The sequence below is a fragment of the Parasteatoda tepidariorum genome, chromosome 12 (assembly GCF_982258835.1).
Source record: "Parasteatoda tepidariorum strain Cologne lab strain chromosome 12, Ptep-v5.0, whole genome shotgun sequence".
NCBI classification, from domain to species: Eukaryota; Metazoa; Arthropoda; class Arachnida; order Araneae; family Theridiidae; genus Parasteatoda; species Parasteatoda tepidariorum.
Genome location: NC_141766.1, coordinates 57,208,532 through 57,225,338, shown reverse-complemented (window position 1 = coordinate 57,225,338; position 16,807 = coordinate 57,208,532). Strand labels below are relative to the sequence as shown.

Here is a 16,807-nt window from a genome sequence, read left to right as displayed (position 1 = left end):
TAAATGTTTGCAATTAATATTTAATAAAAATGGATTTAAAAATTATGTTTTATAAAATAAGTTTATCTATTAAGAATCATTTTTTGTTCAATTTACATGCATAAAAATTTTTAGTGCAAGAACTTCTTTTACTGATTTAAAAATAATATCAGTTTTTATTTCAAGAATTGAATAGGACTTAAAATCTGTGTGTAATTAAGTTCGAAGTTTTATAATTTAGATAAACAAGTACTTGTACTATCTCCACTCCAAATGAATTAAAATCTTTGCTATCACCTTGCTTAAGTACATTTACGTGGCAAAACTAATTTTCAGAGTTAATCTGCAACACATTCTTCATAAATTTAAACTTATTTCTTATTTTCGAACTAAAGACAGTCAAAACTGAAAAAAATTAGGCTTAATCTAACATGTGTACAGTAAAATTAACAAATATAAGACAGATAAAAATTGCTAAAATATTGATATACAATTTTTAATTTGTTTCTATTTTCTAATTTTTTCAATTTTTTCTATTCAAATTCTTTTCCTTTCAAAATTCCAATTAATTAAATAGCATTATCAGAAACTTTTGGAACAATCACTTTTCTTAAACTTATCTGCAGATTGGCAGACAAGTTTTATTGAACAAACCAAAACAAATAGTAATTGAATTAGTAAAAGAATTAAAAATGATATTTCTGCTTCTCTCTCATATTTTAGCTTCCTTTTTTTATCTGAGTTGAAAATACTCTTTAGAGATTGAGATAATTTTTTTAAAAATCTGATTTAGAAAAAATAGCCTGTAGCTGCTGATATAATCTACAGCACCCTCCATCGTGTTGCAGAGTTTCTGTTACCGGACTTTATCAAAAAACATATTCAGATTATCTGTATCAGAACAGATTAATGATACACATCAGTACTTAAAGTTATAAATAAATTTTTTATCCATTTGATAATAAAACAATAAATAATTTGTTTTAAAAATTAAATATAATATTCTAAAAATTCTTTTACCTTAAGTAGTTTTCTAAAATCAACCCTACAAATTCTTTGAAGTCATTCTGGTGACACCATGATTAAATAGTAAAATTTATCAATTTCAAGCAAAAATTCAAGAAAATTGCTAGCTCCTTGGAAAACCATGGAATAAAGTTTGTTTGAAACGTTTGGTCTACCTTGCATATCTTTTACCAAAGTAGATTTCCCTATCTTATCAGTTAAGTTGAAAAGGTCACTTCGCCAAAGCAAAACAAACTATCATCGCCAATCTCCTTCCTTAATTTGTCTTTCAGTTTTCTTTTACGTGTTGTTCATCACATCTGAATCCCTAACTTATGTCGGTATTACATCAAATAAATGAATTTGGATACTGAGAAAAGAAACTAACAATTTTTTTAAAAAAAAACATCACAAACATAAAATTTCAAAAAAATAAATTTTTACATTTAACTTGGTTTAAAATTTATACAACAATACTATTGTACTCCTATTTCTAACAACAATACTATTGAAAAACAGTAGTTATTGTTGTTAGAATTTATATTTATAAGCAATTTTATGTGTAACTAAGAGAAAGTTGGAGTTGTTTAGGTACACAGTTAAAATACAACTTCTATATTACTCTGAAACTTGCTTTGATGAAGCATATTTCATCGGAGTTATCAGAAGTCATCGGAGTTATAGGTGGTATCAAAATGTTACCAAGTTCTTTTCGAGTGTCATAAAAAAAAAGAATAGTTTGCCTTCAAATATGTTTAAAAAATACAACATATTTGAAACAATAAATACATATACATTTAATTAATCTGACCGCACTGAATATTGTTCGGAATGTAATTTCTTTTTTTTCTCCTCCCAACAAAGGACTTAAGTATAATTTTTCACAGCCATCTTTACACTTCAGCGACATAATCATTATATATTCTGACAGCTAATATAGCAGCGCTTGCTTGCAAAAAAGTTCAATTGATTCTAAGTAGTAAATTTTGGTTGGAGCTCTTTTAAATATGTAAAGTCAAAAGCAGTATTCTTGGCATATTTTACCTTCTTGCTACCGAAAAAAGAAAAATACTGTTCAAGCAAAATAAACAATTATCCGATATACATAGAGATGTATTGGCAATAGCCAGTGCCATAACTGGTAAGCAAAATTTCGGCTCGGCGAAATTTTGGTTACGAATGGTTTCGTTTTGGTTAATTTTGGTATAAAATGTATCACACCAGTTTAAACTTATGAAGACACAATAAAGAGATTAATTGATGTAAACCGGTGAATAACAATTCGTAAGATCGTTGTGATATTAAATTTATCGAATTCGACAGTTGATGATCATTTGAAAAGCCTAAAGGTTTAATTTCAAAGCTCGACATATGTGTTCCTCTTGTTCTTACGGAAAGAAATTTGTGCCGTCGCGTTGACGTCTGAGATTTGCTTCTCGAGACGTCAAGATAATTATCTATTTTTGAAGTGCATCATCACTGAGAACAAGAAATAGGTTGTTTGGTTGTTTGAAACAATGTTCTGGTCTTTACAATTTTAAGGAGGACAAAAATCACCTGGATCAGGTCTTTGCCAGTAAAGAACACAACTTTATACGCGTGGTATCATACTACTGCCAGATTGCCAGAAAGATGGCAAAAGGTTATGATCAAGAATGAGCACTATATGATCCAATAAAATATTTATTCACCTTAAAGAAAATTGTCTTTCATTTCCATAAAAAAAAATTACTTTGAGAACAGTCCAATAATATGCATGAAACGTTATTTTAATAATAATATCTTTTTCCTTCTGGTTTATTTCCTCAATTTATTACTAAAAATTTAAAGTTTTTAATAGTATGTGCATATATTTTATTATATTAACAGAGGCTTTCATAAACTTTAATGCACAATCTTAGAAATATTTGTTCTATTTTAAATTATTATATGATGCAAATTTTCTACAAACTCAACAAGATTGAAGCATATATTCTTTTCATTATACATTAAAACATAAACATTTTCGTTATATATTTTCAATATATATTCATTTCTCATTATATACATTTTTCATTATATATTAAAACATATATTTATTTACACATATTCATGCGTGTGGAATCATGTTACTACCAGAAAGATGGCAAAAGCTACTGGACCGGTAGGGAGAATATACGATTTAATAATATATTTATTCACTATACAAAAATCGACTTTCATTTTCAAAAAAAAAAAATTTGCAGAATTTTTTTTAGAAATTGATGAGGCTTAAGGCAAGAAAAAGATAAGATAAGGCATGAGTCAGAAATTGTTGAGGAAAGTTAAATGAAATTATAAAAACACAATTGAATTTTATATAACAATTTACCCCACGGACGAGAACTGAATAAATAACATTTGTGCCAGGTATTCTACCAATCGAAACATTTATATTTTCTACAGTCAAAAATGGAATAAAAAAAATAAAATTTAATGTAACAGGTTCTTTTGTGCACTGAACAACGGACAAAATTTAAGTCGCCACGGTCCACAGGAAGACAAAGTTTAACAAATAGAGATAAAAAAAAAATTTAAAAAAATTGTCGGCAAATCGCCACTTCCTTTATTAAAAATTCCCCCCACGCACATTTCATTATTATTATTATTTCAAAAATATGTAATTAATTTTAATATTTGTAATATTCTGTAAATATCTTTATCTCTCACTTGTTTTTTAGAATGTACTTTCATTTTAAAAGCCATACTTTGAGAAATACTTCAAAAGAAGTGACATTAGTAATTTCAATAGCTTTTTAATTTTTTGAAGTTTTCAATTTGTAAAAATTGGCCCCATGTTTTAAAAAATTATCCACTATTATAATTGCTTCAGCTGATAGCCACTGTCACAGGTTTCAAAACTTCTTAATTTTACCTTTAACGAGCCACTCGTTTGTTTATATTTTCTCTTTAAATTTTTATACATATTTAAGAAATGAAAAAAGGCTTTAAAATTGAAATTAAAATAAATTTATTGAAAGTTTATAAGAAAAAACTGATATTGTGGGGGGCCAGTCAAGGTCAATTATCGTGATTTCAAGTAAATAACTTTATAAAACCACTTCAAAACGTTTCTTTAATACGTAAACATTATATGCTAGGCAGTAGACATTAAAGTAATCCTTCTCTAATTTTAAAAATTACTGACACCCAGAGTACAGCATCCGTAAAATTCCTTTTTACTGCAAAATTCATTTTTACCGAAAAATGTATATTGTAGTTTTTATATTAATTTTTATTAAATTAAAGTAATTCAGTGATTTCACAGTAAATAGTACTGTAAAAATTAAGGTATATCAGATTTTTTATAGTAAAATTTTATATCGTAATTTTAACAGCGATATTTATTCAATTACAGTGATTCAGTGATTTTACAGTAAAGTTACTCTACAAATTAAGAAACGTCAGATTTTTTGTTCCATGCAATTTTACGGTGAAAATGGATTCTACGGAAAGAAGTACCGGCACCCTGATTGCCTGTACTTTTTATCGTAATTTTATTCGGAACTTTTTACAGTGTATACATATAGACATTTTGGGGCACCTTCCTTGTTAGAGAAAGAGTGGGTTAAATGCTAATCTCCAAATATTCATTTTATTGTTATTTTTTAATTTAAATTTCTTGAATCTCGATTACTTATTTGACTTAACTGTCAGCAATGAGCTTTATTGACAAGAACAAGAACTGTTATTTTATTAGTCACCTTGTGTATCCACTTTTTCTCACGTCGTACAAAGTCTCTAGAGTGAAAATAACATTAGGAAATATTTGTACGTGCATTTGTTTAGATTATGATTGCTGTAGTCTGGAAATATTATCTGGGTATAACGTAAAATATACTGAGCCCTCGGTCTTTCTTCTTTGTTATTATAGAGCGAAAGAAAGATAAAAGAAATTTTCTTGAACTTACAAAATAATAATCTGTGATAGAAGAGTGTGGAAATTAATAAATAAATTAACTCATGTCAGCATCCAACAATTTGTTTCATGCTCTGTAAAAAGTTCTGGATCAAATAACGGTGAAAAGTACCAGCACTCACATTACGGTACATTTTACTGTAAAATCCATTCTTACCGTAAAATTTAATGGTATAAAAAAGCTGATCTATTGTACTTTTTGCAGTAATATTAAATGTAACATTGATGAATCACTATACTTAAGTAAATATTACTCTTAAAGTTGCGATATAAAATATTATGGTAAAAAATGATTTTACAGTAAAATGAATTTGATAGTAAGATGGATTTTACGGATGATGCACCTAGGTTACCAATACTTTTTACCGTATTTGGTGCATGAAATCAATAAAAAAAAATTTACTATTTTATTCATTTATCTTTATTTTTACTGAAAAATATTTTTGCAATTGGCTTGATACAATTAATGCGCTTACACTTTGTGCGTTGGCGTATACGTCTCACCTTAATATTAACTCATAATATTCTATCTCGGCAAGGTATTATACATCAAGGTACTATAATACTATTTCAGGCCAATTAAGGGGCTCACAATGTGGTGATATATATATATATATATATATATATATATATATATATATATATTTGGAAATAATGTTTTGATTTTTATTAGGGAAATATGAATTAGGAATTTAGGAATCCAGGAACTGAAAAGATGAGAAATAAAAAAAAATTAAAATAAGTAAATAAATAAATAAAAAACTAAGAGATTTTTGTTTTGACTGCGAAAATGATGATAATTCGGGCTTGATGATGTTTTAAAATTGAGGGTACGCATTTTAAAAAAATGCTGATGCAGAATTAGAATGTTCTAAGAACGTAGATATAAAATATCACTTTAATTTGAAATATTATTAATATTAGTGTTGTTATAAGATAAAAAAAACAAATGTAAAAAGGCATATATTATAAATTACGAATTCATCCATATTAGTGTTAAGAAGTTCTAATCAAAATAAAAGGTTTAAATTTTTTAATTTATTGGTGAAAAACTTTAGTTGTTGCCTACATGTATCTTTTCATTTGCGTATACGTAACAGATATTCGTAAACTCACCTTAATGAACGTGAAAATTAATTTAAATTCTTTTCAATTAAAAAAAAAGCTTTTTTTTAAAAAAAAGTTGCATGTTAGTACTATTTTCATAAAAAATTTCAAATTAATAATTTGCAATATGTATTAACAAAATTCTTTCGATTTTAATATTCAGCATTTTTCAAAACAAATTCATCAATCTATGCTTTAGAAGCAAGATCTTTGAAAAAAAAAGTTTTTTGTCCCAAATTGAAATTAATGCTTTTGTTGCAAGTCATCGCGTGAAATTGATGACTGTAATTGCTTTGATATGATTATCTATCCTTTAAAAAATAAAACGAAAGAACATCTCAGTTTCAAGGACGTCAGCAACAAATTCTTTGTTTCACTCAAAAACTAGTTATTGCTATAAATCTTATCAAATGAACCAGATATTTGTGAAGAACGTGATGTTCAAAGAATGATTTCAAACTCAAAAATTTAAGAATTTCTGACAAATCCAATTTATCAGTGATAATTATCCGATAAAATTAATTAATGAATCAAACCACGTTTCAACTCCTGCTAGTTCTCTATCAAATTACTGAGTTCAGCGATTTCCAATCACAGGTAAGTAGAAACACTGAAAGATGCAATCCATTAAATGGTCGTCTAGTTTGTTTCCTTGAAGTTACTCCGATCTTCTAAAGTTCAGAGAACTGGGTAATGAAATTCTTTTGCGTTCACCTTCTTTTTCAGACCGATTAGCACCTTTCAAGCACCTCAAAATTTACACCAATAAAAAATATTGCTACCAAGGTCAGAGTAAATGGAAAAAATTTTCTGACAAAGAAAGGGCCATGGTCAGCTACCTTAGAAAGGTAACCCAACGCATAGAAGGGCGATTCTTCAGAAAGTGAGATATTCAGGATCATAAAACTATTAAGTCCTTTTTAAAAAATTAATAGTATTTAGAAATTTAATCTACACAAATTGACTATCATTGAAATTACACTTATATTTGATGAACGTACATTTGATGAAGCAAATAATTTTAATGTTGATTAAAAAAGGAAAAAAATTTGAAGCATAAATCGGACAGTCCAGACAGGGTCAGAGGAGACAAAATCTTGAAAAATAGTTTTTAGTATTAACCTAATTAGGCTTAACCCCCATTCTTCTTAAACACATTTTTCATACATTTATTTCGTTATTTTGTAATTATTTAGGTTAAAACAAGGGAAAATATTATATTTAGCATTTTAATAATTTAATGCTTCAAAATACTGAATTTGCAAAATACAGCTATTTTTGGTTAAAGGTAAAATTTTCCAAACACGGCTAGCTTCTGATCAGTTTTTCAAATTTGCACTTATTAGATGTTATTTAGAACTAAAAGAAACAATTATTCATTACTGAAATTTTTAAATTTACAAAATCAGTTGTTGACAATTTTTTGAATATGAATGAAGAAAAAAAATTCTGACTGCTTTTTCTTAAATTTTATATTTTAATACTCATATAATTCCAATAATTAACAGATTTTTTTGGTAACTATTAGACAGGTTTTTTAATTAAAAAGTAACATAATATAATTTTCGTTGTAGTTAGAGAGTCAGAAAAAAATATATAAAAGGGACACTGGTGTCCCATCTGCTGCGTCAAAGGGTTAATAACCTTATTGTGTATGCGCGTGTGTGTGTTTTAAACTAACCCTCAGAGGGATTATAAATTACGAAATATAAACTAATCTATTAAAAAACATAAAGAAAGGGGGACAATGTTGACAATTAAAAAGAATATTTTTACTTTTAAGATTTGAATGCATAAATCTAACTTTTAGTGTGAAAATTTACTACATTTCAACTACATGTGAAGAATAAATAGTCGCACGAGCAATTTATTCCTATTTCATACATTATGTGGCTTTCTACACTGTAAAAATTTCCAGATCAAATTACGATATGAAATACTTTTTTTATGTATCATCCGTAAAATCAATTTTACCCAAAAATCCATATTTATCTCCCGTAATTTTTACGGTAATATTTATCAGAGTGATTCAGTAATTTTATGGTAAATATTATTGTTAAAATTGCGACTTATCAGATTTTTTGTTCAGAACATTTTCCGGTAAAAATATATTTTTCTGTAAAAAGTACCTTCATTTTGAGTGCGGGTATTTCTTACAGTGTAGTGATCAATTTTACAATATTCAGAGTAAAGATTTGTAGTAACAAGTTAATTAAGAGATTGAATTTTTCTGATACATTGTGGAAATATAGACAGACCGGGGAAAGAAATATTATATATTTCTAACAACCTTAATATGTGGTTACAAAAATATGTATTCTACATGCTTTGTGAATAAATTGAAAATTTACTTTTAAAGGGACAAAAGTAACATTTCGCTACTTTTCTCCCTCATTTCCCTGCACCATATTTATCATCTATTTTTAAAAAAACTAAAATTAGAATACGTTAATAGTTTTTTTTAAAAACGAAAAAATCTTTGTAATGCTAAGGACGCAATTGTCGAACTTTCCGTAGAATAGCCTATGAATGAACAAAATATGAAAGGATAGATATAGTAAACTTTAGTAAACAAAATAGATGTAGTAAACTTTAGTAAACAAAATAGATGTAGTAAACTTTAGTAAACAAAATAGATGTAGTAAATTTTAGTAAACAAAATATGTGTAGTAAACTTTAGTAAACAAAATAGATGTAGTAAACTTTAGTAAACAAAATAGATGTAGTAAACTTTAGTTAACAAAATAGATGTAGTAAACTTTAAAAATAATCTTAAGTAATCAATCCCCCTCTCTCTAACGATAGTAACCGCACGTTGATAAGAATTCTGGTAAAACTACCTTACTATGGTAATAACATTTCTGAAAGAAAAAAACCATTATTCTATAATTCTGGTTGAAAAAAAACTAAAATAAACGGTATTTAAACCATTTTTCCGTTCACATGGTAACAGATTTGCTAGAAATTCTGGTATTCAAAATTTTAGTTCTAATTTCAAAACTGGAAAGTAAATTTAACCAAATAAATGTTTTTTTTTGCCCTGCTCCATGGTAACATGATAAAATAACAATATTTTACCACATTTACCGAATTTTATCACCTGAAAATAACCATGCTTTTCAGTGCTCTCATAGAGCCAGAAACATGGTAAATTTTACCATATTCTGGTAGTTTTAACCACACTTTTCTATCTCAGTGAAAGATATTTTGCCCAATGCCTCTACTTATTTTGTAAACAAAGGTCCACTTTTTTCGATTTAATACTTTTTTGTCACTAAAATCTTTATGAATTCATGTATTTAAATAAATTTGCAAAAACAATTTTTGTAAATAAAATTCAAGGAGTATTTGAAAAAAAAGCATACTTTTTCTAAAAAAAAAAATTTAAAAAAAAATCCTATTTTTTATTTAAGTGAGATTTTCTTACATTTACCAATCAAAACTCAGATACAGTATATGAAAAAAGTTAAATACCATTTAACACTTAATTATTAATTCAAGATAGATATCCTTATGCATTTGAAACAAAAAGACCGGATTTGAATTTTCCTTTCATAGAAAACAATAGAAAACACAAATCATGTAACTCAAACAAATATTATTTTTGAGGACAGAAACTAGCTAAGTTGATAATTTCCCAAGAAAGTATGAAAAAATTATTTATCTTATCTGTCATTTGTGATGAACCTGCTGTTATTTTGAATATGATAAATTCACACATGGATTTGATGTTGGAAAATAATAAAATACTCCTAATCAAAAGATAACATTTCATTTAAATATGTTGAATTGTTTTGCGTAATAGAAAAATGAAGGTAGTAAAATAGCCGAAATTGTGATCAAACTGATGATTTTTGAAAATAACAAACAAAATTATTCTAAGTTGATTCAGTATACATTTAAACAAGAAGATAATTTCCTAATTTATACGAGGTGTTAAGTTTAAGTAAATACAAGAAAAGAAGGAAATCTAATAAAGCACTAAAACATTAGTACTTTTCTTGCAATTTTTCTTTCATTTTATGCAGTCGTTTGTGTTCTAAAAAAGCTTTGCGTTTATACAATATTATTCATTTTTTATTTAAATATTATATGTTTTAATGCTTTGTGTGTTTTAAAAGAAAAAAAAATTGAGACTTTCCCTTATATATAAAATAATTCCATCTCAAATTTACCTTTAGTTTTAATCACCTGACTCATATTTTTCAGTTGAATTATATTTGTAGGTTATAGTAATATCTATGGTAATACTAGTATATATAGTTGGTCATAATAATATAAATAGGTTGTGTAGATAAATATACTACCGATATTTATCAACACAACCTAAGAAAAAAATCACGATAAAACTACCGTACTGTTTAGTAATGGCATTTCTGGTAAAAAAAAAAAAGAAAAAGAAACATAATTCTGGTTAATGTAACCAAAATATACAGTATTAAAACCATTCATTTGGTAATTTTTCAATTCATATGGTAACGGATTACCGGAAATTCTGGTTATCAAATTTTATAGCTCTTATTGCCACACGTTTTGTAAAGAATACGAAACTGAAAAGTGAATTCAACAGATCAAAAGGTTTTTATGCCATGCTCTAAAGCATCATGTTAAAATTATCAAATTTTGAGACACTTACCAAATTTTATCCCAAATTATTAAACCTTACTTTATTGTTAATTTTATCAATTGTTAATTTTTTATTGTTATTTTATCATTACCTAAGTACTGCTATAAAAATTACTGAACTTTCTTGGTGTTCTCATAGAGCCAGAACTACTGTAATATTCTGCCATTCCGAATCAAATACGATATAAAGTACCATTTTACAGTAAAATTCATTTTTACAGTAACCGTTATTTTAACAGTAATATTTATTTAATTCGAGTGATTCAGCCATTTTATGGTAATTATTACTGTAAAAACTACGGTATATCAGATTTTTTTGTTCCGTAACATGTTCCTGTAAAATTACCGTACCATAATTTGATTCTGAATTTTTTACAGAGTGCAGTTTTAACCATACTTTTTTCTCGGTACGCGTTTAGAAATCTTACATACATTTAAAAATAGAGTGAATCTGTAGACTCAAGTTTTACAACAGTTAATTATTAGTCTCTGACGTAAATTCTCTTAAATTGGTAGATTAATTAAAAAGTGGTAGTCATACGAATCAATGAATGAAAAGTGATGTATAAGCAGTTTCAAATTATAAAATTTAAATGAGACTTATATTATTTACTTACCCTAAAAGTTGATCGAATTCTACCCATCGGTGATAGTAATTGAAACTCATCTTAAACTTTAAAAGTAATGTGACATCGCAACTTAACTTGATAATATAATGTTTATACTTTAAATGTTTACTTTTAAAATTATTGTTTGTTGACAATAATTGTTAAAAATGTTTTTAAATGAGATAGTGCGGATGAAAATAATTTCTAATTTTTTATTTCAAAAATAAAGATAAAATCAATTAAATGACTTATGACTCCTTCCCCGTAACAGTTATTTCTAGTTATTTTTTTCAATTTTAATCATCGCTCAGAATATTGTAATCACATAAATTATGTTTTTTTTTCAATTACTTCCAGCATATTTTTCTACACTACGCATTTAGATTTAAATTAGAGTGCGTACAGATAAAAATAACACGAATCTTGTTATCGCGAGAGTCATACACTGAAATTTAAAGGTGAAGTGCGAAAAAAAACGGATTACTCTGAATAACTTTATTTAAAAGATTCATTTCCTTAACAGAATCATTTCAAAGAATCATCATCATTTTAAGGAATGTTATTTTACAAGACAAAATACAAAATTCGGGAGAAATTGGTTGAATAGTTCCTGAGAAAATGAATTTTAAATTGCGTTTCAAAAATTGTTCGACTATTAATAAATATAATAGTAAAAAATAATAAATATTTGCTAAAGGTCATTTTTTTGCGTAAAATTTTCTTAATAAATAAATAAATTTTAGAATTGTGTGATAAATGCTTCAATTCAGTTTAAAAAATTTTGAGATTTAGTGAAATACTCAAAAAGTAAAATTTACATTAAGGGTAAAATTAACAAACTTATTTGACTGCTCTCCTGACTAAACTATTGGGGCCATATTTCCCAGATTGCGGCTCAAATTTATAAATTGGTGTTCAGAAATCCGAATACTTTGAAAAAGATATATTTATTCAGAGAAAATACATTTATGTTTCTGATTTTGTTACTTAAAATATTGTCTGCCCTAATTAATTAGCATATTAAGTCAACCCCTCAAACCAAAGATTGAGTCTTAGAACGTGAAGAACAGATCGTTAGATCAAAAGATATTCAGGGTGGTCCATTTATTATTTTTATTGCATGCTGTACATGGTGCAGTTTTTTTTAACTTTCATTTCTTGTTCCAATTATAATATTTTCAAGAACTAAATGCCAGTTTAAATGGCTCAAAGAGTGACTTTTGAGTGAGCTAATTAATTAGTTGTAACTATTAATTAGTCAGAAGATATAGGAACAGATAGCTCTAAAAATGTTTATTATCTATTTTAATTTAGTGTATCTTAACATAAAGATATAGATAGACTAGGTGTCGTCTTTTCAATGGTTAAATCGTAAATGAAGATTTACGTAACATGTAACAATAGATCATTCAGTTTGATGATAATCAACAGTTGACAGAGCAAGACTAGTGATAAACAGAGATGAACATGAACTACAGCAAAGTTTGTTTATTCTTTCCTGGAATCGCCAGTCAAGTGAACTTATTTATGTCGGTAAGTAGTCCTTTAGTCGGGAATCAATTAAAGAAACGAAAGCAAGTCGTCAGAGATCAAAAGGTTAACAAAATATTTTAAAGGAAATATAAACTTTATCTATGGTTTTTTTTTTCCTTCTCTTAAAATGTTTAAAAAATATTCTAATTTAAGTACCCTTTTCTTATTAATTTTTTCCACATGATTGTTGAATTGTTCTCTGTCAATATTATCTACCCTCTCTAAGAAAATTGTTATGGATGGTGTTTTCTATACTAGGGAACGCTGCCAGCTCGGTACTGCCTAAATTTCAGGGTTACTGTTTCCGTTGTATTTTAAAGCCATTTGACATCATTGTGTTTTGAGATTCTTGCAAACAATTTATTTGATTACTTATTACTTGTGTTTACAATGCTAAAAGTGTTAACACTAAGGTAAGATGGTGCACAGCTTGCAAACAAGAACAAACAGTAATAAACTTATGGGAAGAGGCTAAATCAAGACTGCAAAAAAAAAGCGAGTTATTCAAAATCCAGCAACCATGTCACCTTTTTTAACAATATATCTCTAAATAACTAAAACAAATTTTCTCTTCTAACTCACCAGTTACATAATAACATTAATATCTTATGAAATACGGCAGATTTGAGCTCAGAAATTATCTAATTTATTTCTTTTATTGAAAACAAAGTAATCCGTTCGAAAATATCGCCTCGCAGAATAACATATAGTAAGCAGCTGCAGACTTTCTAACCGGAACTAGAGCAGGCACAGCTCGAGATTGTTATTGTTTACATTTCTACTGAAAACACCATCCATATTGAAATAATCCATACTTTCACTTTCTACTTTTTTTCAGAATTTTTTGCCGATTAAATGAGTTGAAAAGGAGAGCTGTACAAAACAGGGGATAAAATATTCAGCATTTTTGACTAAACAACTACTGCTGGTATTTATCCCAAATCATGAAACCTAGATGCAGTAAAAATAAAATATATTCAAAATAAAATTTAAGCAATTTTGCTTACGGAGTTGTTAAAGGGAAAAAAGAAATTTTAAAGACCGGGCTTTGTACAAATTTCCCCCAGAAATTTATGAAATACATACATAATTTATTTTTTAAATTGCCAATTACAATTTAAAAAACAATTATATTTTGCTGCGAAAATATCTGTTACCAACTGTTCAAATGTTGTTACTAAAAATTTGACTTCAGTAAAAACTTTGCAGTGGACTACAAATATAATTTAAGGAGCTCATTTTAAAAAAGTTTTGTAATTTTAATAAATAAAAAAAAATTCAATTTTGAAATGCATAGAAACATCAAAAAGTAGTTTGAAAAACTTTTATAACTTTCAACCAACTATAAGAAGACGCAGAATACATAAATGTTCTATTGCATCCAGTCGCAACAGCGTGTTCTTCATCCTCGAAATATGAGTGGTTCACAATGTTTCTATTTTTTCTCTCAATAAACTGTAAATTGGTGTTCATAATCCCAATAAACTGTACATGAATGTTAATAAAGCTGCATTTAAATAACATATGTAATTTCGTTTTATTTGTCATTTGAAAACAGAACCTAGAACATATATGTATCAGAAAAATATAAAACTTCATTATTTAACAATTTTTGCACTTAAAATATGCATTTTCCCAGATTTAGTCTCTGTATGATTAATATTTAGAATTTCTGATTACTTCATAGTTTCATTGAAAATAATTTAAACTGATCGATATATCTTTTTTTTTAGAGTAAAAGTTTAGCGTTGTACCTGCTATGAGTCATACCAAGCGTTGTTGAACAACCCCCCATCCCAATTTTTTATTTTTTTTTATTTTTAAGATTCGAAATTTTTACGAACCAGTTGCGTGCCAGGCGTCATAAAAAAATTTACTTCAATTCTATGTAAAAGTTGCCCAATCAAAACAACTAAGTACGATCGAGAATTGAAAAACGATAAGTATGTTCAGTAAGGAAGTCGAAGTAGATAAACGCTTAAAACAATTTTGATATTTTACTATAAGATCATTTGATTTAATATTTTTAATTTGATACGAGTAAAATTCGTTACATTTTTCAAATACTTTTGCATGACAAGCAGAAAGTGAATAGAATTTATCAATTTAAAAATTTTGTTTAAAAAAACACGTACTAGTAAAAATTTATCAAATATGTTTAGAATCACTATTTAATAAGTTCAATTATAACCAAAGAGATTGCATTCTTCTTCCCTTTTCTATGCATATAAATTATGTTTTTTCATTTTTATCAACTTTTCCCTGATGCAGCCCACTGTCTCAGTTGGTTAAAGCATCGTGCTAAAAACGCGAAGGTCGTGGGTTCGATTATGGGACAAATGGTACAATTTTGCTTTCGGATCATAATTTGTCACCGTGATCGTCATTGTAGTTTATAAAAGCTTTTTTTTCTTCCTGATGACTTGAACAATTCAAATCAATATTTATGTAGATATGCTGATTTATACAAGCTTTTCTCTCTGGTTATACACAATACAAATATCTTATTAAAATATCATTTTTTGAAAAAAAAGAAATTTATATAGGGGAGAGTGGGGTCAATTGTAACAGGGTACGATTGTAACAGAGCAAAAATTTCGAGTATCGGGTTCTAGATTTGGCTCCTAGGTGGCGCACAAGGTGTATTTAATAAATCTACATGTACACCCCTGATGGCAACCATTTTTATGTACTTTTGAAAGAGTTACATCATAAAAGATATTTTCACGCCCCGAAAGTACTTTTTTTGGTATTAGAATATTATATTTTACCAAAGTAATTTTGTTTAAACAAATAAAAATTAGTAACCGAATATGTAAGTGGACACCTTAATTAACATTTTAATAAAAGAAAAGATTAGTTTTGCTAATTAACTAGCATTGTTTTTAACAAATGAAGCTGAAATGGTGTCTTGGGGACAATTGTAACAATAAGTAAAGGGACGAATGTAACAGATGAAAATAAATAATCTTATGTTTACAAACCATTACTTAACTCTTTAAGAACCACCAATAGTTTCCTATATCATTTATATTATGTTGCATGTGCATTATTTCATTTGTCACCTTTCACAGCATAAATTAAAATTTTTAACCCCTTAAAGTTAAAAGTTTAACCCTTTAGGTCTCTGCTCATTATTATTTTCCCTCCTAAAATATCACTACTATTTTGATCAATAAAAAAAATATATCACAACTATGATAATATGTATAATTAACTATGTTTTAGTTGAATTTATGAACTGTTACAATTGACCCCGTAAGTGGGGACAATTGTAACAAGTGCACGACTGTCAAAAATTGTTAATAACTAATATAATAACATTTAAAATCAGGTATTTATTTATTTTTCTGGTAGAGTATAGTCTACTTTACTCGTCTGTCAATTAATACTAATAATATATTGGATTTTTTGTTAGTTAAAAATAGTTAAGTAAAAAATGTTACAATTGACCCCACTCTCCCCTACTCTTTCACAACATGACCCATTAGCTAATATTTATGTAGATATGCTAATTTATACAAGCTTTTCCCTCTAGTTTTACACAATACAAATATCTTATTAAAATAACTTTTTTAAAAAGAAAAAATTTTATATACTATTTCACAACAAGGCCCATTAGCTCAGTTGGTTAGAGCGTCGTGCTAATAACGCGAAGGTCGTGGGTTCGATCCCCCCATGGGCCAAGTGCTTCAATTTTGTTTTCGGATCATAATTTGTTACCGTCATCGTTATTGTGGTCTATAAAAGTTTATTTTTTTCCTGATGGCTTAAATAATTAAAATCAATATTTATGTAGATATGCTGATTTATACAAGCGTTTCTCTCTTGTTATGCACAAGACAATTATCTGATTTTAAATTTTGTCAATTGCGATTTGTTGTTCGAAATTTACAAAGATGAAAAAAGTTTGGAAAAAAATCAACGTTCATTTTTTGAAGATTTAACGAACCCTAAGACAAAAAAGTACGAAGAAATATATTTAAAAGAAAAAAAAAATGTTCTTTCTGTG

General features: G+C 27.3%; 1 protein-coding gene and 1 non-coding gene across 10 annotated transcripts in view; one reads left to right on the top strand and one right to left on the bottom strand.

Moving 5' to 3' along the window:
* The window catches only part of LOC107456640 (rho-related BTB domain-containing protein 1), a 104,145-nt gene that overhangs the window by 69,034 nt on the left and 18,304 nt on the right, over positions 1 to 16,807 (bottom strand). Inside the window, exon 1 of one of the 9 annotated variants that reach the window (XM_087155831.1) lies at positions 11,272 to 11,466. The exons of 4 other annotated variants lie outside the window; for them this stretch is intronic. In XM_087155831.1, coding sequence (XP_087011957.1) covers positions 11,272 to 11,321 — 50 coding nt within the window. In that variant the 5' untranslated portion in view covers positions 11,322 to 11,466. Of the gene's footprint in view, positions 1 to 999; positions 1,183 to 11,271; positions 11,467 to 16,807 lie in introns of those variants that run through there. 4 more of the 9 variants (XM_087155830.1, XM_087155835.1, XM_087155832.1 and 1 more) reach the window with 4 other exon arrangements.
* On the top strand, positions 16,408 to 16,481 carry TRNAI-AAU (transfer RNA isoleucine (anticodon AAU)). The gene has a single exon. It is a non-coding gene; the product is annotated as a tRNA-Ile (tRNA).